The 27967-nt window shown below is 32.9% G+C and overlaps 1 protein-coding gene across 1 annotated transcript; it reads left to right on the top strand.

The window, feature by feature from the left end:
* On the top strand, positions 1–27967 carry LOC143225488 (uncharacterized). The gene is made up of 3 exons (XM_076454978.1): positions 1–623; positions 17232–17344; positions 24617–27967. The coding sequence occupies exons 1-2, from the start codon at positions 188–190 to the stop codon at positions 17333–17335; spliced, it is 540 nt and encodes a 179-aa protein (XP_076311093.1). The 5' UTR covers positions 1–187; the 3' UTR covers positions 17336–17344; positions 24617–27967.

Here is a 27967-nt window from a genome sequence, read left to right as displayed (position 1 = left end):
CACCATCCAAAACAAGTTTTCTTAAAACGTTTTACTCATAACTAATGTGTAATATCGAAGGGTCACTCGTGTTTAATATTAACAATTAAAACTCCAGGTCTGAAGTATTTGTAGTTTTTATATAAAAGCCTGAATTTAATATTGTATAGTGAATTGATATTTTTAAACTTTCAATAAAATTTGTATCATGACTACAGGGCATGTCGCACAGTCCTGGTCCGGGGAACCGGCGGTGGGCCACAGAATGGCTGAGGCGTCTCAGGCTTGTCGAGCGCTCTTTGGGACAAATGATCCTGAAGAGAATTTACAGTTTGTCCGAGAAGAGATGAAAAAAATTAACTATTTGGATAAAAGTAGATGGAACTTTGATTTTAAAAATGAAACTTCGCTTTCTGGACGATACCAATGGCATAAACTCGAAGACAAGCATTCCATACGTCATTTTATATACCAAAGAGGAGCTTATCTCCAAGCGTTACACAGTGATATACAAGCACAGGATACTGTCTCTACTGGTACTCCTGATAAGATCAACATCATTCTAAGTGACTCTATCTGCCAGAATATTGTCCCTTTAGCGGGCAGCGACCTGAAAAATGAAGCAAGACAAATGCGAATTACAGGTAAGCCATCTTTCGATGTAAACAAAAATATATAAGAAAAAACAACTAAATAGTACTAGAGTTTAAGTACACATGTTATACTATCCTTATTACATCTGACCAAATTACAAAACGCGCATGGTGTATGATAACTTTTAACAGGTCTTTTCTTATGTGTTAAGAAGTTAAGATGATGAAATAGTTGTCTACAGAGACCTTCATTTCTATACGCTTTAAACAAGGTATTTTTATATAATTTTTGGAACTGGTTCGCCTGGAATATTCTGGCTAATTTAGATATAAATGTTTTTGTATATGTTTTTAAGAGCTAGATTTAAGCCACTAATAAGATGACTTTCTGCATTGAGTTTTATATCCATTGTATGTTTGCTAAAAAGTTATTTCAATTAGATAAAACGTTTTGAGATTATATAAATTAATGGTTGGTTATATAAATTGTTATTACATCTAACTTCCAAAGATGAGTCTGATTGTTATCCAATACGTTTGTATTCTTCTCTGGATATCTCTCTCGTGTAACATCACAATGACAGGATGCACCCAAAGGTTTGAAAGAATGATAAGAAGCCTCGACAGGATATTATGCTACGATCTGGGATGTGCTGTTCCGCATTTGATAAACACGTGATCTATAAATCATTCAAACTATCAGTTTCGTCGAGAAGTTCTGTGACATCTGAATTTGACTAATGGCTGGTTGATAATTACCACCTTTCAAGTCTAAAATCAACAGAAATTATAAGTAAGGGTATTCATTTAATTCAAGTGAACTGAATATCATCTATTTAAGATAAAAGAAAAGATTAAAACTACGAACTTAACCATTGATTAAGATGTTACTTTCCCATAGTGTGTGATGGTTCGCAACTCCTATACCAGTTTTACGAAATTAGAATTAGCAAGCCAATACTTTTTTCGTCCGTAATCTCACTACGTCATTTTAATATAATGTAAACAGCCATTTTCAAAGACTGGAAAATTCTGTTTGAGTAAAATTTGAAAAACAAGTTGAAACATTCTTTTAAATTATAGAGAACAATGACATTTATTATACTTTAGAATATTATTACTAGAAGTAAAAGAGCCCCTCCTCCAATGGCACAACGATATGTCTGCGGACTTACCAAGCTAGAAACCGAGTTTCGATACCCATGGTGGGCATAGTACGGATAGACCATTGTGCAGTTTTGTGCTTAACTTCAAACAAAAATAAATCGAATATTGTAAACACAGAACTGAGAAATTTTTTCATAAGTTTTTTATGAATCCCTTACTACAAGATCATTCACTCGCATTAACTCTTAAATAGAAAATGCACTCTGCGTAATTTAACAAGAATGTAGATAGAAAGTAATCAATACACTTGGCATTGTTATTCTGCTAAATGTGTTCTATATAGTTGTTTTCTGTAAGCCTTGAGTGTCACCACTGTTTTACTCCAGTTTCTCTCAATTTTTACGATTTGGTTATTGTTATGCACTAAGTTTAGCAAAAGGCTGTCTGCGCTGTACTTGCCATAGGTATCGAAACGCGATTTTTAGTGTCTTGGGGCCCCTATTCATATTGGTCCAAAAACAGTACTGACACAGAAAAATATGTAAATGAACGAACTTTTCAAATCAAAATTATTTTTACTTAACCAAAAATAGTATTACCTTTTTATCACTAAACCATATTTTGAATATACTTACGAACCCAGGTTGAGAATCGTGGTTTTACAACATATATTCCACATCATTATATTGTACAACAATTGTAATGTACAATTAGTACAGAATTATATGCATTCTATACGTCATTTATTTTCACAACTCATATTGGACATTTTCTTTCCACAGTATGTATTCTATATCACTATTATTTGCATCACGTGTTCTATATTATTATTTTCCTCTAAAATATGATGTATTTTGTAACCACTATTTCGCTGTTGTTTTATTAGTGTTTTATAACGTGATATTTATATTATTTTCTATGCAACATGTGTTTTATACATACATATAACAATTTCCTAATAATTGTTTCCTGCATAAGTATTCTACTTTACTACATAACATTTCATTTCGTTTTGTATCATCATTCTTTTACCGTATTAGCTATAAATAAGACTTTTCTGGTAAGTGTATTTCTTTTTGTTAAATTAGAAAAAACACAAAAACAACCACATTTAAAACAGTTTGAAGTTTAGTGCTATTCTTTCAATATTTCTTTGTTATCTTAGAAAAGATTGATACGTTAAACAGTACAGTAAGAAACAAATGAAAGAGGCGAATCTTAGACTTCGCTGAAAAAAGAGTTCGTTGACTCCATGAAATGCCACAAACAAGGCTTTTCTCTTGCGTACGTAATTACGAATACGGTCCCACATGGCAAGAACCTTTCAAGTGACGCTGCTAAGAGTATCGTTTTTAGACGATGACCTCGTGTGTGTTCACATGTTGTGTTTCTTTTTTTATTTGTATTATTGTTCACGTCCTCGTGGTTGTGCTGTTTTTAGATAGATCAAATGGATCTAAAACACGCACAGCTTTATGTGGCAACTTTCGGAGTTAGAAAAATTCACAGGACGACAAGTAAGCTGTAGTACATAAAACATTAAAAAAAAATGAAAGCACCTCCAGTGAATTGATTTTCTATTTCTATGCCGATTCTTATGAAACTTTTACCTTAAAAGCAACTTGGACTTTCAAACTGGAACATGTGGTTACATTTGATGCTAAGTTTTTGACGTTCGTATTCGTACTGATACCTATCTTCGTTCACTTAATACAAAAGCAACCGTTCCTCCTAAATAAAAGGAATATATACGATGTTGGTGCCTCAACGTTGGAGTCAAATTAAAAAAACTCTTAAATGATACAAAGCTTCATTTACACGTGTGATTTTCTAGTTGTTGTGCTGAATAAGATAAGCTAGCTACCCAGGGCATTCACCTATTGTAATAAGTTTGGTAGGCCGTGTTCACGTGGCATGGAAAAATAACTTGTAACGCTATTTCGTGAGTCACTTGCGGGGTGGCGTCACAAGTGAGAGTGAACGTTCTTGTTATTTCTCATATCTACGAAACCGGTTTCTGGCTGTCGTTGTACTTTGTATAATAAGGTTGAAAAGTTGAAGGTTCGAAGGATACCTCTTTCAGTGAAATCAGCAGAACATTGGCCTTTGAGGGTTTATATTTTACACTGTTCTTTTTTTGTTACTATAAAGGCTATAGGGGTCACGTTTGGACGAGCTATGATTCCCTTTGCCTCTGAAAGACCCTGCAGTCAGAAACTGATTACCGTTCTAAGGAAGAGTACTGAAGTAACGAAAGTGAAAGAGTTTTTTTGTTTTTTTTTTTGTTTTTTCAGCTCAACCCACCAGATTAGATTGACAGAAAAGGAGTTGAGTCTGAGGCTGCCATGGTGATCGTAAAACAGTGCCGGAGTAAAAAAAATCCTATTCACATACTGTATCATTTAATTCATTCACATAATTTTTATCATCAACATATTATTTATTTATAATTAAAATTTATTCAGCATTTTTGTTTTCGGCCCAGTTTTTGACGGCTCCTTGGGAGGTCTCAGCTCCCATTTTAGGAAATACAGTTTTATACTATGAGAACTGCTCGTCGTTAAGAAATGCAGTTTGTTAGGCTATGAGCAACAGTATAACATACCACACAGTACAGACCGATTTTGCACTCAGGTATTGATTGATTGATTGTTTTGGAATTAAACACAAAGCTACATAATGGGCTATCTGTACTTCACCTTCAGGTTCTAATGTCACAAAACAATGTATGTATATCTTAGCAGTATTTCGACCATGATTATATATATATATACAGTTACGCAGAAAGTGTTCGTACCCCTGCGGCGTGAGTAGTTTTTCCTTATAACTTAAACATATCACGATTAGGATAATGAAAGTATAACATATTACAAATATTATACTAACACATATTTACGCAAATTTTTATGTAAATTGAACGAAAAATAAACTGTTTATAAACAAATAACCAAACATAGGAGAGGCAGAAAGTGTTCGTGCGTCTACTTTAACGGTCAGTTGTGTAGCCTTTCAGGTGAATTACTTGGGCAATCTCTCCTCATAGCCCTCCATGATCGTTTGATAGTACTCGACTGGTGTTTTCTTCCATTCTTCTTCACAGAAGGCCTCTAACTCTTGCAAGTTTTTCGGATAATGCTGATGAACCCTGGTCCTCAACTCATGCCAAACGTTTTCAATTGGGTTGAGATCGGGTGTCTGCGATGGCCACTCCAGAACGCTTATATGGTTCCTCTGTAACCAGGATTGCACATATTTCGATGTGTGCTTAGGATCATTGTCGTGCTGGAAGATCCAACGACGCCCAAGCCGCAAGTTCCGAGCATCATTCTTGATATAAGTGCCTAACATATCAACGTACTCTTCTTTTTCCATGATTCCGTTGACACGGCGAAGGCTGCCTGCACTAGAAGAGCTGAAGGAACCCCATAGCATGATCGAGTCACCTCCATGTTTGACTGTAGGGACGGTGTTCTTTGAAAGATTTCATTCCTCCTTCTTACGGAAAATATTGCAAACATCATTGTGGTCAAAGAGCTCGATTTTAGTCTCGTCTGACCAAAGAATACTCTTTTAATAGGTAAATGATTTATCTACATGCTTTCTTGCATATCTCAATCGTGCTTCTAAATGAACAAGTTTTAATATGGAGTTCTACGAGGACGGCATGCTTTCAACCCAGAAGAGCGTAACATGTTCGTAACTGTAGAGGTGATTACTTCAACCCCAGTTTCCCTCACCAGTTTTTGTATGCCATTACGTGTTAAACGAGGGTTCCTACTAACTTTTCTGAGAATCTTCCTCTTGGTTCTCTCTGGAATTTATGGTGGGGCGCCCGGAACGAGGGAGGTGAGCAGTTGTAAACTTAAACTTGGCAATTATGCTTTGAACAGTAGATTTTGGCACATTAAGTTGTGTGCCAATACCGGAAATAGACACACGAGACTTGTATTTTACAATAATTCAGTTTTTTAAATCACTGGACAGTTGTTTCCTGTTCGCCATGATGACCAAACAGATAATGACGTAGACGGCGCTAAATTACCGGAAGTAAATTTTTTGCTGGATAAATTTCAATAATTATGAACCAAGTATCTAGTTCTGGAATGGTATAATGTAGTTTATTCGCCAAACTAAACAACATTTAGTTCGGCAAAAACGGAAATATCAGTTTTTCACATGTTCTGAAATGTACGAACACTTTCTGCTCCTCCTATTTTTGGTTAGTTGTTTATAAACAGTTTATTTGTCGTTTAATTTACATAAAAAAACTATGTAGATGTATGTTAGTATAATATTTATAGTATACTTACGTCTATTAGCCTAATCGTGATACTTTTTAAGTTATAAGTATAAAACTACTCGGGACACAGGGGTACGAACACTTTCGGTCGTAACTGCATGTACGTATATTCATACTGTAGCCAATTCGCATCATAATAAAATAATAGAATATGCTACACAGATTTTAATACAGTAATGTCGATTGAAATTAAATATTGATACACTGAACATGGTGTTTTGGATGAAATTAATGTTTCTCAACCAATATTCAACAGTTAACATGTCGTATCTTCACTACAACATACACTGTTTACTTTCTTCAAGCACATTACAATTGTCCAGGCATTTCGCATTTGCGGAACAATTCTAACAGAACAGTACAAATCAGTGATGTCGATTAAACCCACTTGTAGAGAAATATATATGCAAAAACGTAAAATATTTTCTCAACCCAAACGAGCCGTTTTTGCATATATAGAACAGTACAAATGTGAGCAGAATAAAGCTGGGCGTGACCCAGTGCTTAGCGTGAGGGGCTGCAGCTCAAAGGACTCAAGATTCGAGCTGTGATATGTCACTGCACTTTAAGTTGCAGCAGAGACATCATTGTAACAGTAATCTGGTTAAAATAATGAGGGCCCCTACTAACTAATTGTATTCTCTCTGGTCGACATTTCTGAGTTGATGAGCTTGAAATGGTCATGCCTGGGCAACATTTCTGAGTTTATGAGCAAGGAATAGCTTTGCCTGAATTTCGGGAATCTCTGGTCTGGACGTTTACGCTGAAAATATTTCTTTATAAAAATAAACTAGTTTCAATATGTCTAAAGCCAATTTCAGGATTAAATATTATTTACTGACATTGGAAGTTTGGAAGAACTACAATATTAAAAAGGTAAACTGCAAGGTATGAATATTACTTGAAGCATTTCTTACGGAATCAATGTAAGTGATGAGATGCAGCTCGTACTGAAAATATCAAATACTGAACCAGTTATTTAAACCGTTAAACCAATGTTTTCCTGCATACACAAATGATGTAGGAAAATACTGAAAAAAATGCTTTGTCCGCATTGGCGTTTCTTTCAACAGCCACATTTTTCAGACTTGAGATAGTTACGATAAATACATTTCTTTATTCGATAACCTACACATTTGAATGCTATTAAAACTATTCAGAAAGTTGATACGCTCAGTCTTGTCCCAGTTGTTTGAGATTTTAGGGCTAAAGTTAAGTTTACCTTTTTTTAGGACGTCCAGAACACTCAGAGATTTTAGGTTGTAACATACTATCTAAATATTCTAGATACACAAGTTGTCATTGTAGAGAAAAACACGTAATTGCACGTTATGAACCCTCCTCGAAACGAAGAAAACGTGTTCTTCATAAAACGTGTTTTAACAAATGGGTTTTAGGAACGATTATAGATCAGTTGTACCTGATTAACCCGTAGAGAAACAACAGTGTCAACATATTTTTTGATAATTGTGTAGCCAAAGTAGTGATGAAAGTAGAACGGTACGGTCTGGTACTGAGTGTCGGCAAATAATTTTGTCAATATCATTGTATGTTTCATTTCATCATAATGACTTTTACAAGTAAGATGGGAAGCACATTAAGTGACTATTTTTTATTCCCTTTCGACAAAAGTTCAATCAAACTTAAATGAATTCATTTCTTTCATTTTCATCTTAATTGTTGTTGTTATTACTACTAAAGTGTGTATACGTTCAAGTGTTGTAAATTTGCTCTGTATAAAGTACCAATGTTAAAACGTGAAATAGGAGAGTGGGGAGAGAGTGCAACATGAGATTAGTTACATTCACCACTGAACTGCAGAGACTAATGATGCAGCTTCTAGCAGTCAAAGTAGTTAATGACGTAGTTTCTACCAAAATAGTTAAGGACGTAGTTTATAACAGATTGAATGTTTAAGAAGATAGTTTCCAGCATTGAAAGTAGTTGATGAAGTAGTTTCTAGCAGCTTGAATGGTTAAGAACGTAGTTTTTAGTAGTGAGAGTAGTTAATGAAGTAGTATTTAATAGCTTAAGAGGTTAAGAACGTTATTTCTACCAGTCAGATTAGTTAATGACGCTAAAATGGTTAAGAACGTAGTTTCAAGCGGTCAGAGTAGTTAATGATGTAATTTTTAGCAACTAGAGCAGTTGAAAACATAGTTTCTAGCTGTCAGGATAGCTGATGATCTAGGTTCTACCAGTAGCATCTAAAAATGTATCTCAGAACGGCTGGTATGGCTATTAACACTTTTATTGATAAGCAGAGAAAAACGTTTCGACCTTCCTAGGTCATCTTCAGGTTAACAAAAAGAGTTTCCAACTGACCGTTGCCGGACACATGTCTTAGGGACGAGAGTATAAACGAGTACAGGATTGTAGGGGCGTTGCAGTTGGATGTCAGGTTATTAATTAGTATAGGTATAAAGGTGTTCCTTTATATTGGTTTAATTTTGGTTTTAATTGCTGTATAAGTAGGGCTTCTTTGATTTTGCGTTTGTTTATATTTGTTTCCCTTCATAGTATCTGGGAGTTTTCTATGGTTATGTTGTGTTTATTTGATTGCACTGTTCAAAACGTGTGAAGGTAATTTTTGTGTTCTTTGAATCTAGTTTCCATTTTTCTGCTTGTTTCTCTTATGTAGAAGTCGTGGCAGTTTTTGCATTGTATTTTATAAATTATGTTCGTGTTGTGTTTATCAGTGTAGTTTTTACACAGTATGGACTTTAGTTTTGTACCCGGTTTTTTAATAAATTTGGTGTTTATTAGAACGTTGTGTTTTGTTATTAATTTTTTCCAACTGTTAGTTATTTTTTCGCTGATGTCAGGAACATATGCAGTAGTATAAGGTTTTGTAGTATGTTTATCTTGGGATTTATTGTTGTTTGTTGTTGGTCTAGGTGTGTACATATTTTTTCCCATGTTTTTTTGAGGAAATTTGTCGATATTGATGAAGTGTTGCTTTATTTTGTTAATGTCATCGTTAATTTTATTTGGTGAGCACAGTTTTGTGGCTGTGTTTATTTGGTTTCTTAGTATGTTGAGTTTTTGTTTTGTTTCATGTGCTGAGTTTCAGGGAATGTATAATCCAGTATGGGTAATTTTTTTGTGGATTTCTGTTTTGAACTGTGTATCAGTTCTAGTGATTTTTAGGTTAAGAAGTACTATTTGGTTAGTTTTTTTTTTTTTTCCTGTTCACAGGTGAACTTAATGTTGGGTTGTGTCGAGATAACGTGATTGAAAAAAAAAACAACAACTAAGTGTTTGTTCTGTAGATGTGAATCCAGCAATTGTATCATCAACATACCTGTACCAGTATGGTGGTGGGTTTAAGGCTGGGATGATCTCTCAATCTCTCATAAAAATGTTGGCTAGAACTGGTGACACGGGATTTCTCATACTTAGGCCATTTATTTGTAGGTAGTTTTGGTTATTGAACATGAAGCTAGTTTTGGTGGTAATGAATTCTATAAGGGTGTTTAAATGATTCATAGGTCGACATTATGGGTCGTAGAGGACAATCGGGTCTGTGGGGTTTGGGGTATCGCATAGTTGTGGTTTGCGTGAGTCGGTCTTTCGCAGGTAAGAATTAGTGCTTTCTGAGATTGTGTTGCTTTTTGATTTGTAGTAGTATTTTATTTTACTTGTTTTCATGTGTTTTTGTTGGATTTGTGGTTAGTAGTTTAAATTTATTTTTATCTCATAAAATGTTATTCATTTTTTGAATGCATTCATTTGTGTTCATTATAACTATAGCATTAGCTTTATCTGCTTTTGGAATTTTTATGTTGTTGTCTTGTTTTAAGTTGTTTATAGAATTAATACCTTTTTACGTGAGGTTGTTTTTTAGTTTTCTTTTTTGTGAAATTATGTTGATAGTTTTGTGTGAAAATTCTTGGAAAGGTTGTTTAAGATACTGTTTGGAGATGTTCCGGGGAAATAGATGTTTTCAGTTCTATCTGAAAAAATAGGTTGTTGGTTGACCGCTATTTACCTATAATAATTAATAACCTAATATCCAACTGCAACGCCCCTATAATCCTGTACTTGTTTATACTCTCGTTCCTAAGACATGTGTCCGGCAACGGTCAGTTGAAAACTCTCTTTGTTAACCTGAAGATGATCTAGGAAGGTCGAAACGTTGTTCTCTGCTTATCAATAAAAGTGTTAATACCCATACCAGCCGTTCTGGGATACATTTTTATTTCAAGTGGGTTTTTTGTCATCAAGAAGTAGCATGATAGGTTAGGTGGTATTAGTTACAAATTTCTCATTAGTAACGCAATGAATAAATACAATACATACAATATATTCAAAACATATGTCATTTTAATTTACATAAAAAGGTTATTGAATTAGTAAATAAACTAAGGACTATAATAAAAGTTTCACAGCACCAATCGTGTTATTTACATTCTGGCACGAAAAGGAAATTTACATAGTCAGACGAACTACTTTTAAATTTGGTTTATATAGGTGATTTCCATACACACTTCTCTGTTGTTTTGATTCGGCAATACATGTTATTTTTACAAGAAGTCATGAAAAACAACATGGCCGTCAGGTAAAATTGAAGATACATTACTTTATGATTCATTTTGACAAAACAGTAAAATAAGTTTTTACAGTTATTAAACTGTTTAGCCACTTTGAGATTTATACGTAATAATATATTGATACACCCCGCTAGGAAGAAGAGAACAAGTGTGTATACATCCAAATAAACCTCGCGTCTCATTAGCCCAGCTTTGTATTGGATTGGAGATTGCTTAGTGCGCGTTTGGTGAACTTTACAAACATGAAATGATAATAACTTCTAATAACCTAACTCATGAAGAATATTTTGGGATATTTGATTAAAAAAAAAGATAGGCACAAGAAAGCAAGATGTATACATCACATTCTTTAAAATTTTCCCGAGTGGGACAGTGGTAATCTCACAAGCTTACAACGATAAAATCTGGAGTTCCATTCCTCGTGGTTTGAGCTGGAAGTGATGACAACTGGCTCTCACTAGTCAGTTCTCGAATGCAGGAGGAACGAAAACGAACACCGTTTTCATTGTAAAAATAAATGCAAATTTCAACCCGCTTTTTAATAGAATGATGCAAACGCCTCCATGAAGTCAAGTATGAGCATTTACTTTTTAAATGTATGACCAGTATGCACTGGTCATACTGGCCAACAAAAACTTGCTATAGTCAGAATTTCTCCATCACCTCTAGATTTTGCGTTGCTGTAATATCTCAGTATTTTATCGCCACTATGTGAAACACCATATAATGAAATCAGTACTAAAGATTTATGCTGTGAAATTAAGTTTACTTGAATACTTTAATGGGTAAAAGGCATATACATTTTTGATAACTTCAAACACTGTCTGTATGGTACTGATGGAAAATTCCAAATATATTGTTCATTTATGTTATTTGTTTTCCATATAATTGTAGCAACTTGCACCACCTTTGCTTCATTCCGATACACATTTGCTCCGCCTAGCAGTCATGGAATTCTCATGTGCTCAGTTTGTTAAAACATTTGAGAAATCCCTCAACTGAGCATAAAGAGGTGGAGTCAGATGCCACCCTCTCTCAGTTGCTTCTTACTTACTCAGTTGGTCACTTCGTGTACAGTTAAAACAAAGTGCGATCTTTCTCCGCGCGTCATACCCGCGAATTGGTTCTGCAAACTTCGTTGTTATGTTTTAATCGTTTAAAGTCTATTTCTGTACACATAAATTTCTTTATATTTTTTTAGAAAACCATTTGAAATGCTGACCGCCTTCAGTTCAAGTAAAGTCTGAAAGTGACAAAAATCACCAAAACAGTTTCTGCTACATTTGTGAAATAAGTATTACAGTTCGTTCCACGAAGGAAAACCATCACACACAATCTGAAAATAGCTTACTAAAGCTATTTTTGGCATAAGTTGGTGATCATGAAAAACACTAGGTTCCCCATGCGCTCTTTACAATTTACACATTTGGCTTGACACAGTGGCTGAATAAGAAAAGAGAAAGTATGCAATTTGCAGTTCCCATGGTATCTCATGAGTCAGAATATTATCTAACTGACGTTATTTTTGCATTATTAATGTTTCTGGATATTCATGAAGAACTAAAGAATACATTAAATATCCATATATTGCATCTGCAATAAAACCAGTACCTCTTGGTGATGGTACTCCAGTGTCATATCCACCAGCAAATTAGAAAACAGAAGAGTTATCCTGCAAAGAAGACAATGCGTCATATTCATTCTCTTCATCTATGATTTCTATTCCTGTGACACATGAACCTAAACTGCCTCATCTGATCGCACAAGAAGAGCTAAATGATAAAAACCCTGATTTATCTCTATCAAAGTAGCATAAAGAACTTCTTTGCTCTACTTTAAAACAGTATGATCTATTAGCTCCAGGAACAATAATTTAAATTTACTGAAGCGAATATCGAAGACTTACATCTCACATTATCATGTAAGATACTTTGAGTTTCTGTATAAATGTTGATGCACAAATGGAAGAATTAAGTACTGAACATCAATTACAAGAGTAGAGACTTTTTATTGAGTTATATAAAGTTAGTCTGAAAACTAATTTTGTATAATAAAAACATCAAGCCATCGAATCATGTACTTCACGCTGTAAACACGGAAGAAACTTATCAAAGTATGCAGATTATACTTAAGGCCATCTAATATGGTCATTACAGATGGAAAATTTGTAGCGATTTAAAGGTTAACGCACTTCCACTTGCACTGCAGAGTGCTAGGGACTGATCAAAGAAATAATTATACTGACGCTATATAAATAGATATATACACACACACACGTTCATTTGTAATTAATCGCAAGGCTACACAATGGACTATTTGTACTCTGCCCACCACGATTATCGAAACCCATTTTTCCAACATTATATGTGTATTTTTGTGTATATTTTTTCTTAGAGTAAAGCCACATCAGGCTATCTGCTGAGCCCACCGAGGGGAATCGAACCCCTGATTTTAGCGTTGTAAATCCGTAGACTTATTGCTATACTAGTAAGGGGCTCAGAGTTGCGAGTTCGCAGACGTGTCGCTGTGACAATAATTATATATGATAATAGAAGTATAGTGGACACTTCGTTACATTGAGTTCCCTTGTTAATTAATTACAGTTCGAGGACTACTGATTTAAGTTGAAATGGATTTAATGGGTTTCATACTATCTTGAAACTGTTTCTAAACAAGATGTTATGGAGGAAAACCCTGTCTAAACTAGGCTTAAAAATCAGAAAAAAAAACTGATCAATTTTAAGTCACTTCTATTTCCGAAGACAGGACTTTAACAACAGTGTTTATAATAACAGTAAAGTAAAATCGTTTTAAATATTATGACACACACTAACCGGAACAACGTTATGCAGGTAAACTCAATAATTATAAATACTAACTGTAACTATGAACACTTCTATTTCCGAAGACATGTCTTTAATAACAGAACATTGTTGCGGTTAGTGTGTGTCATAATATTTAAAACGATTTTACTTTACTGTTCTTAATTTTCTGTTTATTGAAGAAATTTGTTTTGTATTCTGTATATTAAAATACTCTCCCCCCTCCCCTATGTCTGCGGACTTATACTGTTAGAAACCAGATTTTTATACCAGTGGTAAAGATAGCATATATAGCCCTTTGTGTAGTTTTGTGTTTAATAATAAACAACAACAGTGTAGTTTAAGAAACAACTTCTATTGTGTTTTATTATGTTATGAAACAACTCTACAGTGGTTCATATTAGGGGAACAGGTTAATCTTGTAGAAGAGCACAGAATTTTGGAGAGTGAAACACTTGGGTTTTATTCCGAATGACATCACAAAATATTCTCCGCATTTTAATCTGTAGGTGTGTTACAAGAATGACAATCATTCCTTAAATGTGAAAGTTGGATGGCATGTTGCTGACTTCCTTTTGGTTAGTAGTTTGAAACTACATCATGCTTTAAGAGCTAGAAGGAAAACGTTCTGATTCTTCTTCATGTGTATAAAATAAATTTTCTTGTTAAATTTGTGACTGTACGAAACTTCGTATGGATAAACTTTGCGCCAAGCCAGCCAATTATTCTTATAGATCCTAAAATAGCGTAAAATCCTAGCAGACAATTGTCGCAGCAAATATCAACGATTATTTTTGTTTCTTCTTGGTTATGTGTTTAAATTCGCTTTGACTTATGTATGTGAATAAAATTACTCTTGCTTTTGACTGCTAAATAGCACTTTTACTTTCTGACAACAAACAAACGAATAATACAAAAAACACACTAGCAATTTTAAACTAACTACAAGGAAAATTAATTGGAAATTCAACACTAATATGGACAATATGGAATGCTCACGGTTACTATATATTATTTACTTTTCTAAAGGAACCACAGAACACAAATTCTGTCACAAAAACGTTTCTTACATCACTGCCCCACATTTACAATACTTCACCACACTTTTACTTTATTGTCAGTACATCTGTAAAGCAGAACACAAGTAATCAGACCATACCATGCATTCCCGTACTTTTCTGTTTGCATTAGAGACACGCGAATTTTTAAACTGCGTAACTGTTATAATCTGGGAAATGGTTTTGTAATGTCCTTTACAGTTTGTAGTGTAATCCTGATCGTTATTTAACGATCCATTCAGTTGAGATGCAATCAAAGACAGTTTACACTTTACAAGTCTTTATTTTCATCGATTTGTTACTAGCAATCGAAGACTACATATTCGCTTAATAAAAAGTGTATTTTATTTCTATTGAAGCTATTGATAAGCCTTAAAGACAGATATTTTTGAACAGCGGTCAAAAAGTGTTAGGCAAAAATGTTTCTGCTAAATAGGCACCCAATATCATGTTCCTTGGAAAATCGGATAGAGCATTAATCTTACTTTAACCTTGCAGGTAAATAACGACATGACTATGTACATATACGTTTATGTGCCTCAAGCAGTCACTTAAATATCACATACTATAGTGTGATTTGCTTATCGATTGTCCCAATAAATATTTGTTCTACAAGTCAGTACGATGGATTCAACTAAAATAGTCAATCAAATTAGATGGGAAGTCAGAATCAGAAATGATTATTCTTAAGATAAAATTTTAATAACAAACTGTGATACATGAAATCGTAATAAGATACTAGCAGTAAGTGTACAAATTTGACAAAATACCAGTATTCGTCACTATGAAATATATAATTATGTAAAAGAGTCATTATTACGTCCATGCTAACAATCTTTTAGAGCCTCACGCAAAAGTTTTATCTCTTGGAGTTTAATACTGGTTTTAATTTTTGCCGTTGGTATAGATTTTTTTAACAGTTAATGTTGAATGTTCTTACATTACGCTAACAAACTATTTTAACATTAACATTTTATTTAAAGCATTTTTAAGAAAGAAAAATATATATGGTCTAATTTTTTTTTTTTATAAATTATAATGTTCACAAAGATTTTTATCTTTTGGTAGTAAATAAACTCGCGATTTTATCTGCAATATCCATAACAAATTCACGTTTTCGTGACTTCATAGCATATAAACTACCGAAACTACTCGTCACAGCTATCTGCACCAAACACTTAAGTCTTGAACGACCAAGGAATAATAGATCACCAACGACTGGTAGTTTTGGTCATTCACCTGATTTTGTTTCCTCCGGGAATATTAGATTTTCTGATTTAAAACCAATCTTCGTGGTATCACTTAAACACGTTCGTACAGGTAACTGGTGGTTTGCGGATACTCGAGGTCCTTGTTAGGTTAGTTATGGAGGCCATCGCACCCTTGACCTTGAAGATTTATCTCCTCCCTCTAGTGACGCAATAAAAAAAAAAGGAGCCACAAGGCTGGTGTTTTTCGTAATTTCTATGTAGTAATTACCGAATCATTAGCACCATGGTTAGAATGTGTGTTTAAAACCGAAGTTCGTTTGCAAAATCTATTTTTTTTCGATTTTGCAAAACAACAACAACAAAAGTTATCAGACAAATACTTCGGTGCTTTTGTTTATATGATTAGCTTGAATATTTATAAATGCAGATTCCTAAAATTTAAATAGTAAACGAGGAATATAAAGAATTTTTCACGAGCATGTCTAAAAGTTTGTTTCAACGTAAATAAAAAACAAAACCTTTTTTACATAATCTTAGACTTGGCCAACAATTTTAGGAATTAAATGAATTCCTTCCTGGGAGTAGCAATTTATTTTACTTTATTGTAATTAAATCGGTGAACATTTTATCTCATTTTTCGATTCAAAATCATCGAAAGTAAAACTAGCATAACAAATTTGTGCTTATGAATTTGTTTTAGTGTGACCTGTCGAGCTTACTTGACCTTTAAGTAGGTTATTCTATTATAGTTCTTTAGGCAAACTAAGATTCTCTTTTTTCAGTGATAAAGTATTAAATATTTAAGTAAATGCATCATAAACATGTAAGTACCCTTCAAATTTAGTTAATAAATAAACAATTCTTTAGAAAAAGAATTAAAAAACTATTAAGGCAGTGATATTTTATTGAATGTAATTCGTGTTTCTTTTAAATAAATATTTATTCTTGCCTAAAAGAATTTCAGTTGAGGATAGATTCATAGAGATCTAGATGAGTAATAAAATGGAATCGTATATACGAGTGCCTCACGCTTGATATTGCTAGTGTACAAAAATATAGCTAATAAAAGGGAAAAATAAAAGACTCGTAGATTAATTTACTCTAATCTTGCGTAAAATAATTTCAAGTGCCGAGGCTGTTGAAGATTGCTTGTTGTTCTTAATAAACTATATGCGTCAAGGGTATTTCTTGGGGTCAAAGGACTGAAAAGTGAAACATTACAGTTTGTTAACTACAGAAATATGTTTGAGCTTGATTGTCATGAAATTGTGAAAAAATTTCATACACAGAAAATAAGAAAAACAAAACGATTTGACAAAAAATGTTTTTAAACTTTTATTCTAGTAAACCAACGATAAGTTTTTTCCTATTGAAGAATGTTATAATGGTCGATTTTTATTTTTGTCTCATATGTTTTAAAAAAATTCAGATAACAAACGTCAAATTCGTCCTAACTTGCACATTTATGAGTAGGGGTAGAAACGAAGAAAAAAAATCGTTTATTTTCGTAGTATAAGATATATTGTGCTTTTCTTTCAGTTGTTTATTATCTTGCAGGTAGATAAGAGTAAATGACGTTAAAACCTCTTATTCTTTTCTTTCTAACAGATTACATGAAGAAATGTAAACAACCCCAGACGCATATTCGTAACAGTGACCCTGACATGAGTGTAACAATGGGTAACAAGTTTCCTCGACGAATTTCGTCATGAACCGGCGCGGTGAGTTATTTATTTGTTATCTCTGAGTGGCTTGATGGTTCGATCCAACATCTGTGAAACGTGATACTAAAGTTTATGCTGAAACTATATGAAACGTTTTCACTATAGTTATCCGCCATAGTTTCAAATGTTACTTTTGTATCAAGTATTGTTAAAACACCAACATTTATTTCATGTCTTATAATTAAATTTTAATACTCGGTTTCATAAAAAAAGTATCGGTTTTTGTTGTGTTTTTAATGTGAAGCTATATAATACTTATACAATGGCTTTCCCACGTTTATTAGCAAGGTGGGTGGATTTCATATTTTACTAAACTGCGTTATGACAATCGACATGAATATCATGCTTATGTATTTATTGTACAGAGGGTGCTTTATTCGAGACTGAACTACATTGTTGGAAACGCTATTCATAAACAAGGACATAGAGACCACATAATGTAGACTCCATTAAAACATAGTACTTAAAATATCAGTTATCTTCCTTTACCAATGTATAAACAATGCATTCAAAAATTTAAATAGACACAAATTAACTTTCATTTGTTTCAAAATTTTCGCTCAGAGCTATAACGATACATAAAAAAACATAATCGACCCGAATTTTGAAATAATGCTCTAAATGAAAGGCAGCTTGTCTGATAGAATAGTGCAATTTGACTTTTTATCTTATAACACACCCATGGCTCCAAAGTATGAACCAAGGAACCAAAACCATGAATCCTAAAATTTACAGTCCGGTCACATTAACTGCAAGTCACTTTGGCTACAACAGTGAAAGAAAACGACGCGGTTTAATACAAATTCAAAAACTAACTAACGTTAAAGAAATAACTGTTATAACCTTAGAAAAAGTTGTGCTGGAAACTGTTAATTTATATTAATATTAAAACTTAAAATCTATCAATTTTAAAACAAACTTAGAGTTAAATAATGCATTTTTTCTCATGTTTCATGAGTATTTTCAGTTAGCCACGAAATGAAGACGATTTTGATTATATTCTGAAAGAATTAAACTTGAATCTGAAGGAGGAGCACAAACATGGTTCACCCTCGCCACTTGTACATTAGTGATTTAATCTTTGAAGTTCAACAAAAATACTGTTAAATAGAAAAATATTATAAAGGAGAAGTTGTTCATCAGCGGATAATTAGCGAACACTTTTATCGGATTTTTTAAATCAGTCTAAGTTCATCGTTTTACTATCTAGTGGACTAGAAAGAAAGGGATAGTTGCTATATATAGAGAATGGTACTCAAGGGAACGTTTCAACAGGGAAAAAAATAATTATGCCTTGTTTTCACTAACCGTTATGTCATAGTAGCCTAAATATAACCTTATGTGATAAAGGATTTACTTTCTTTTTTCAATAAATTTCACAAGTTATTACTGTAATAATCGCCGGCGCTAGTAAGTACAAAGCAATATGTACATTGTATTCTAGATACACACTTACAATCACATATACATTCATGCTTAAAATTGAATTACAGCTGAATCCATCTTTAATTAAAGTGAACATTACTGCCTAGAGGACTCTGTACTGAATGATTGCTTTGTAAGAAAGGAGAGTCTTTCTTAATGCTGATTATGAACATGTGTGTGTTTTTCTTATAGCAAAGCCATATAGGCCTATTTGGTGAGCCCACCGCGGGGAATCGAACCCCTGATTTTAAATCCGTAGACATACCGCTGTACTAGCGGGGAGCAAGTATGAAAATAGTGAAACTCATGTATTTGTTTTTCAAAAAATGAGATAGTTACATGAAATATATGTAAACATTAATCATTTTATTACCTATAAAGATAACAAATTGAAATCAGACGTATACACTTATGAAAGTAATCAATGACAGACTTTTCAATTTTCTGTTAAGGCAACTTCTGCTAAAAATAAATAAAAGGAGATACGGATAAAACTGAACAGAAGATGTAAACGAAATTTGCTATAAACTCTTTTGTACTAACTATCATTTCTGAGGAAACTTAATTTTTTGCGAAATTTTTAAATCAGTACAAAATAGAAAATTTTTGTTAATTTTATTTCGGGACAACCCACGCTAGACGACTCTAACTTTTAACTGGTACAGTAGAAGGCAGCTAGTGAACAGTATCGGCAACTCTTGGGTCACTCCAAACTAATCCAATAGCCTTCCAGTGAGTCAGTAGTAAGTTCATGGACTTGCAACGATAAAAAAATAGGGTCCGGTCCCCGCGACTTTACACTAAAATACACAAGACAAAAAAACTGACCGAATATGTAGATTTGATTGTCTCTCTTGTAAGGCACACAGGGCACTAAGATTTGGAGGGTCGTATTTATTGTTTTTTTGAAGAAACAAAACGTGAACTTTGGACCCGAAGATCCATAGTCCGTTATTTTGGTACAGAAAGTATATTTGCGATGGTTGTTCTTACTAATGCTACTTTACACTCTTACCGTTTCTAGTTAATGTTATTTTTTAAAGAAAAAATAGAAAGTTTCGCATTATTATTCAATAAAGTACTCGCTTCCAATTAGCTGATAAAAACGATATTCCACTTACATTACTGTTGGTATTTAATGTGTAATATAGAGTTAAGGAAATACCATTTGGGAATATTTTGATCACATCGCGTGTTCTTATTTTTTATTATAGAAAGTGTAAAGATAAACTATAAAAATAGTCACCGGTTTTCGATCAGTCTTGGTAAGTAACATTCAATTTGAGTTGCTTTCAAGTTAAACCGACAACTACATTCGAGTTCACTTCATTTTCACTATGGAAAGAGTTTAGAAGAAATACATTTGTATTCGTTATCGTTGTAAAACATTACTAGTTTTACACTTTTTAAACTTTTACTTGGTAATTATTTCTGAAACCACATTTCTTTCAATAATAAATATACAAAGTTTTCAAGTTACCAAAATTTGTTATGGCGAAATCTTTTGCTGGAACCATTTCTCACTTTTTTCGGTCCTGAAAAAAATTTTCGTTTTGGGGTGTTATTTTTTGTATGTTTATTGTTTTTAATATCGAAAGCCTTAATAATGCAACATATGTAAGAAATAGGCCCATCATGTCCAGGTGGTTAAGGCACTCGACTCGTAATCTGAGGGTCGCGAATTTAAATTCCCTTTACACCAAACATGCTCGCCCTTTCAGCCGTGCGGGCGTTATAATGTTTCACTCAATCCCACTATTCGTTGTTAAAAGAGTAGCCCAAGAGTTGGCGGTGGGTGGTGATAACGAGCTGCCTTCTCTTTACACTGCTAAATTAGGGACGGCTAGTGCAGATATCCCTCGTGTAGCTTTGTACAAAATTCAAAAGAAACCAAACCAACGTAAGAAATAGAGATCTGAAAAACCAAGATATGTTCTTTCCTTTATTCGGTTCTAATAGAAACGTCAGGGAGGTATTAAAAAATTGTGATAATACACTTGGTGAGAATGAAGTTTATAAAATTCGAGAATTCCGTGCACATTTGTTAATTATATATTGCTTTTAATAAAGATTATGATGAATTTTAAATATTATTTTTAGTCTATAAAAAATAGGAGTATCTTTATATCAAACGTTGGAGCTAAATGTTACTTAGTAATTGGTTTGCCAAGTTGCACAAAGTTAAAGGCTTGAGCCTACTACATTTATATTTTTATTTATTTTTTGCTATTGATAAAATAAAAAATAAAAATATTTTCAATGGTTATATCATATTTTGTTAGTACAAAAACCAAATTAAAAGAACGTTAAAAATAATTAAATATTAGGCAAGTGTTTCGTTCAAAGTTTTACCTGAAATTATATCAAAGTGTAACACGTTTTCTTTGTCATTCTACCAGTTAACGGTTTATTATATTTATAAATTATGTAAGTAAGGTTAGGTAAAATAAGAAGTTTCTTTTTTAGCCACAAGTGTCTTGAGATTAATTAAGAAAACTTGTATTAAATACATTTACAACGCGTTACTTTGAGCATGTTCTCAAGGAAATATTTCTTAGCTCGTACTTAAACACAATAAATATCAATTACCACCCAAGTTTAATATGTTGTTATCTCTATGGCGAGCAGGTATAAATGTTTTTAATTGTGTTATATTTTAACTTTGTGTGTTATTTATTTACTTTTTCAACTGCTTACATCGTTAGATGAAAAATAGTGTAAACATTTCTAACATTCGTATATTCTTCAGAAATTACATGTTTTTATAAAATACTAATATTAAAGTCTTCACCTGGTTTAGCCCCCCACTCTTACAGCGGTAAGTCTTCAAATTTACAACGCTAAAATCAAGGGTTCGATTCCCCTCCGTGGAATCGGTTGATAGCCCGATGTGGCTTTGCTATAAAAAAAACACACACACACACCTCGTTGAGAAAAAAATGGACATTTTAATCCATTTGAAATAAACTTTTAAAATTGATGCTTTTGAATGCTCGTTTAGAAACATGTATTGAATTATGTATTTAAGTTTATTCATAACTTTCAATTGATTAATAATGCTTTGTATAAAACTATTTTAATTACTTTTCCATTTTTAATAAATGAACTGCTTTGATAATTAATAGCTTATATGGATCATGCACACAGAGGAAGGTATAATAGTACTTTAGAAGAAAATTTTGTAAATGTTACCGCAGAAATGTGCCCGTTGTAGTACGGGCAACGTGTTTAACAAATACATATTACTGGTTCACTGATAATCTTTAATGTTAAAGCAAAGCAATATCACAAATGTATTTATGACTGAAAGAATATGTCTCAGCCCTTTATAGAAAAGTGTATTCGTACAGCGCGATTGTTAACAGATGTAAAGGCAAAGGAAGCGATAATAATATGACAAGAGAACCTTCATTGTTTTCCTTGGAAGCATGAACAAAACTTACGCAACAGAGTATGTAATATAACCAGATTCCAAACTAGACTTCAAACCAATTCGGGGAAACGCCTTCATCTGATGTGTTTATGAAAAATAATTTTCAACTGAAAAGCAAAATAAAAAAACAAACAAAACATTGATGAAGACTAGTATACTCCTTGTTCCATTAGAAAGATAATAAACGAGGCTTTGAAGCTGACAAAGGCTTACCGGGTAAAAATTTAAATGTTTTACTCACACCTCGAAATCAAGAGCTGTTTTCATTAAAAAGTGGTCGAAGAAACTCGACTAACAATAAGCTCATTGAAATGCATACCTGACCTGATGAACTTCTATACCTCTGGCATATCTAAAGTTGGTCTTGGAAGTAAACAACCTTGAACAAAAGAAAAGCTGTGTAAAGTTTGTCAAATTGTGTACATATGAATGATCTTATTGTCCTTTGGTGAAACTATGCTATCAGGTGACCCCGATGGAGGGTAGAGGAAGTGGTTTTAAGAAAGCAAGTTTTTTTTTCCATGACTGTAATTTAAAATTAAATACTAGAAACGTTCATAGTCAGATAGTCTTCCCTCATCCTGCACCTGCATGTGAATTAAATCAAATAAACTTAACAACACTGAAAATAACACAGAAAGGCTGAACCAGGAAGAAAAACAAAACAAATAGAAACGGAGTTGCATCGACAACAGTAAATAGCCCGTTCAGGAGACAATGAAAAAAAAAAAACATTAGTAGGTAAACACATATTATGGGTCTACGTCTACGGAAGATAAATCAAGAGCGTTCTAGCTAATATAATTACTCAAAATGTCGAGGGATATTTTAGTTTGAGTAAATAGAACCGAAGTTATGAAGTACGGTAAGTATTTGTAAAAAAAAAAAAAATGGTTTTATGGAGTGACTCTAATATCACGTGCAAATCGAAAGGAACTCTCTGGAACCAATTTATTAGAGTAACAAGTCCTAGAGTATGATCATCTTTCGAAGAATTAAAGATCGGATTCCGGGGAGGTCTTCTTAGCTAGCATGATTATAATTACACCATAACGTCTGCCTCGTTTTATTCATGGCAAAGGGATATATAGTTGGAGTCTTATAGTTGGAGTTTGAAAAAAAATAGAAATTTTAACTGGAAAACCAGTATGGACGTAAAAATTGCAGGATGAATTACGAAGAGTAACAAGATTAAAAGTGTAAGATTAAGACGAAATGAATAGTGATGGGCAGCTAAAGTGACCAACCATATTCTTGTTGAAGAGAAAAGGGAAAAAGGAAGAGATAAACTTAGGACAACTTAAAAAAGAAAGAAACCAGAGATTTGAATTTTTTTTTAAAATTTAAACTGATTACAGACACAGGGAAGACGTACGTATATGGACTGAAAGAATAATAGTACGGAATGCACTCATTATATACATTTTGAAGTAGGGTTTCTCAGTTATGATAAAAGACCATTTTCAGTCATTTGGTCAGAGTTTACAACAAATTTGACAAAGGTTATGAATACTCTAACATTTCTGGAAAAACTTCTATATACGAACCATGTGCAGTAGACTAAATGCGGGCTCATATGGCAAGGATAAATATCTCTGGTAGAAATCTAAGGTTCTAACTAATGCAGAAAAAAAATATGCTTCAGACTTAATAGTGAAGGAAAACAAATAAATCAAGGAAATCAAGGAGAACGAAGGTATATATAAATAATGAGCTTTCCAGATTAAACTAGAAGGTTTTAAAATAAAAATACGAACTAAAATATGAGCAAAAGTAAAAAGCAAACAAAAACAGTTGAAACGGCTGACAATACGTCCTTAAAAGGCAAAAACCATTTATTAAATGACGGGAAAATATAATATGCTATAGCAAATGAAAACAAGATATATTACGTATGGGGCATTATTCTTACAAGAGTGTGATAGCCTTTGGTGACCTTAAAAGTTATAAACAGAATTTTGTTTTCACTTCCGTCTCTGTTTTTATGTTGTTGTTCTTAAATTATAATTCCATACAAAATATAATAGTTTTGTTTGTTTGTTTTTAGAATTTCGCGCAAAGCTACTCGAGGGCTATCTGTGCTAACCGTCTTTAATTTAGCAGTGTAATACTAGAGGGAAGGCCACCCACCGCCAACTCTTGGGCTACTCTTTTACCAACGAATAGTGGGATTGACCGTAACATTATAATGCCCACACGGCTGAAAGGGCGAGCATGTTTGATGCGACAGGGATTCGAACGCCTTAACCCTCCTGGTCATGCCGGGACTGTAATAGTTTCATCTAGTTATTTAAGGGTGCTAATTTTAGGCTTAAAATGTATGAAAGTAGACTAATAGACGTTATTTTGGGTATAAAACTCTTAAATGGTAATTGAAGCTCACATTGAAATATTTTTTTCTTGTCTTACAGGTTTTGTAGGTGAGAGGATTTACTGTGATAAGACTCTCTCAAGAAGACATAATTTGCAAGGGTTGAAAAAGAACAGAAATTCGTAAGCCTACCCACATTCTACAAATGTAGTGGGAGACATCAGAAGTACAAATGCGAAGTTTATGTGGCTAGGTGCTTAAGAAAGTCGGGGTTCGAGTCCAGATTCGCGAGAACTTTCATCGTTTAAGTATCATTGTTTCTTATTCTGATTTTTTAAGAACATCAAATCGATTTGTGGCACTGTTAAATAGAATCAGGGCACGAACCTAGTTTGGCAGCACCTAGGGACGCCTCTGATTTATGCCAACGTATTTCTTTGATATACAGACACACTATTTCAATGAAACACGTCGATAAATGTTAACAAATGTAGATTTTATAATGAAGCCTTCCTGAGGTAAATAACAAATTTTAAAATTTATTAATAATGTGACTTGCGTTATAATAAAGGGCTCAAAATATATTTTTTGTTTTGGTTTCACTCGTACTCTGAAAAATAGTAAATATTTATTTGGATTTAAGTATTAATTCGCATTATTAATTTTTTTGGATAACTCAAATATTTTATAAAAATAATGAAAACAATATTTCTATAATAACATTGAAATATTAATTTCTTAACAAAATATATTGAGGGTAAACAAAATAATGTTTAGAGTAGTGCGGCCCATTTCTTGGGTGCGGAAAGTGTTTAACTTTGATGTCATGAAATCTAATATGTTCTTCTTGATAACTTGTAGACTATATAGCATTTTACAACTAACACGACAGTATGTATGATGTCACGTCCAACACAGAGGTGGGATACATCTGATTTAGGAAATACAATTAACATTTATAAACAATTCGTTTTTTCACCGTTGATTTTTAGTTTTCAAACTAAGGGAAAACAATGGACTTAAGAGTTAATATATAAAACATGAACGTTTTAAATAAACAAAATCACCAACACATTGCTTGTTTGACAGTATTTACCTTCTCATTTTGTACACATTATTTTTTTAACATAGCCACAAATACAATTGTCATACTTGGTAATGTACTGATAAGTGCTTTATTTGACTGCATTACATTAGTTTACAGAGTTATGAGAGTATGTGCAATGTACAAATATATTCAAATAATTAATAAAAAATTGATATTTTAGGTGACACCAACCTATACTGTAGGAAAAGTGAAATAAATGTAATATAATTGGAAGAAATTACTAGCAGTGGGTGTAATTATATTGATTAATTAGAAATGGCGGGTAACATTAATAATTACATGATGAAAAGACTAAAAAATCTAACCAAAAACCATCTAAAATACATGCAGCTCGTTTATCCTTAAAACTAAAATATTGAAAATGTGAAGTGGTTTTTTGACCAGCCTGTATATCACAAATTACAAAATAAAATGTGATTAAACTTTTCTACATTTCAGTTAATTCGGTTTGTATGTTTTATTTTATTACTATTTAAACTTGCTACTTTTATCATTTTGATAGTTTTTACGTATATTGCATTTTATCCTTGTGTATTGTTGTTGGATCTGTCTTTACTACAAAACTGGTATTGCTACCCTCTGGAGTTTTATCAAATTATGTTATTTTAAACCAAACGAACGCTTATTGCATTTAAAAGTATTTTTATAATTTGTATATTTCATATACAGTGATTAGAAATACTTTCTGTTTTATTGATGTTATATCTCAAAAAAATCTTTTCCCGAGATGTGTAACATAGCTATAGTAGAAAATCGAAATTTAGTCTGTAACTGTTTATTAATTGGAATTTAATTAGTACATTTATATCTTCCACATTTTCAAGAGATTGATAAATTACTTAAGATCATTATTCGAAAATATTTATTTATTTTTTGTGTAGTTGTTAAGAGCGGTTCGTTATGAATTAAGACATGACAAATAATTTTTAATCAAGGACGACACTAGACCTGTAAGTCAGAGGGATATTATCTTAGTCCCTTGTTTGTTTGATAATGTCAATGCACTAAAATGCTATTATATATCACGTAAAAATACAGTGTTTGTAAATAAGTCAAAACTGTGTAATCGTACTGTTTGAAAGAACAGCTCTTGATCTCAAGTGCTTTGTATTTGTTCATAGTGTGTTAGAATCACACAACTGTTTGGTATATACAGTGGCGTATTTATGTAGGGGCTAGAGGGGGGTTGAGCTTCAGGGCCCATGGTTTTGATGGGGCTCCATTTATAATTTTATTCTATGTTAACTTACATGGGATGTAGGGCTACAAAAATTATTAGCCCCTGGACCTATACAACCTGGAATCCGTCACTGGGTATATATGATATATATGCCTAATAGCTGGGATTTAGTGTTTTGTTTTTCTTATAGTGGACTGGTGCAATTGAAATTTTGTTGTTAATTTACTGAGGTGGAATATATGAGACATTTTAGTTTTTTGTATTTATGTTGTTGTTGTAATAAGTTTTTCTTGTAATTCGTTTTAGAAAATTATCTACTAGTTCACGTGTTTTAGTACAATTACGCTATGTAACAAAATTTTTACTTTTTTTTGTTCCTGGGCAGAAAGTGTTATTTCCCAATTGCTTATGCCTAATGTAAATGGAAAAGACCTATTTCTCTCTTCAAACTTTGCTTTTATGACCTAGGCGCGTATAACGAAAACATGATGGGAAACAAAATAATAATCAGTGATGTCGAGAAAACCTACTTGTAGTTACACAACCCCTTTCAAACATGTGGTCAGTTTCCGGTCAGTTACCTCTTTCTTTCTATGTGAACCTGACGATGACCGAAGAAGGTCGAAACGTTGTTCGCTCCTCTACGTAAAATATTTTCTCAACCCAAACGAGCCGTTTTTACATATATATGATGGGAGACGACTATATTTGGGGGCTGATACGTGTAAATGATTTACATTACAGTCGCAAATCTCGAAAAACTACTCATTTCTAAACATTTTTGTTCATTTTTATATACCTTTAGTATAAATACATGAAAATCTTGATTCATATGTTGTTTTATTCAGACCTTATGTAAATGAAAATGTGCAAATTTGCCTATTTTTACATAGAAAATAGGTTAATTTCTAAATTTCTTTATCCAGGTCACAAAAGTAAAGTTTGAAGGGAATAATTGCCATTTTCTGTACTTTTACAACATGAGCAATTAAAAAATAACACATACTATCCAGGAACAAAATTTTTGCTACATAGAGTTATTATTTTAATACTAACAAGTTCAATCTCATGTTGTTTTTAGAAAACGAAAATTATATAGAGTAAAATACTTTTGTGTCGGACTAATATAACTATGACTGTCGAAATTTGTATATAATGAACAA

The sequence above is a fragment of the Tachypleus tridentatus genome, chromosome 9 (assembly GCF_004210375.1).
Source record: "Tachypleus tridentatus isolate NWPU-2018 chromosome 9, ASM421037v1, whole genome shotgun sequence".
Lineage (NCBI taxonomy): Eukaryota > Metazoa > Arthropoda > Merostomata > Xiphosura > Limulidae > Tachypleus > Tachypleus tridentatus.
The sequence above is the reverse complement of the archived record's forward strand: the minus strand, read 5'-3'. Positions and strand labels throughout refer to the sequence as shown.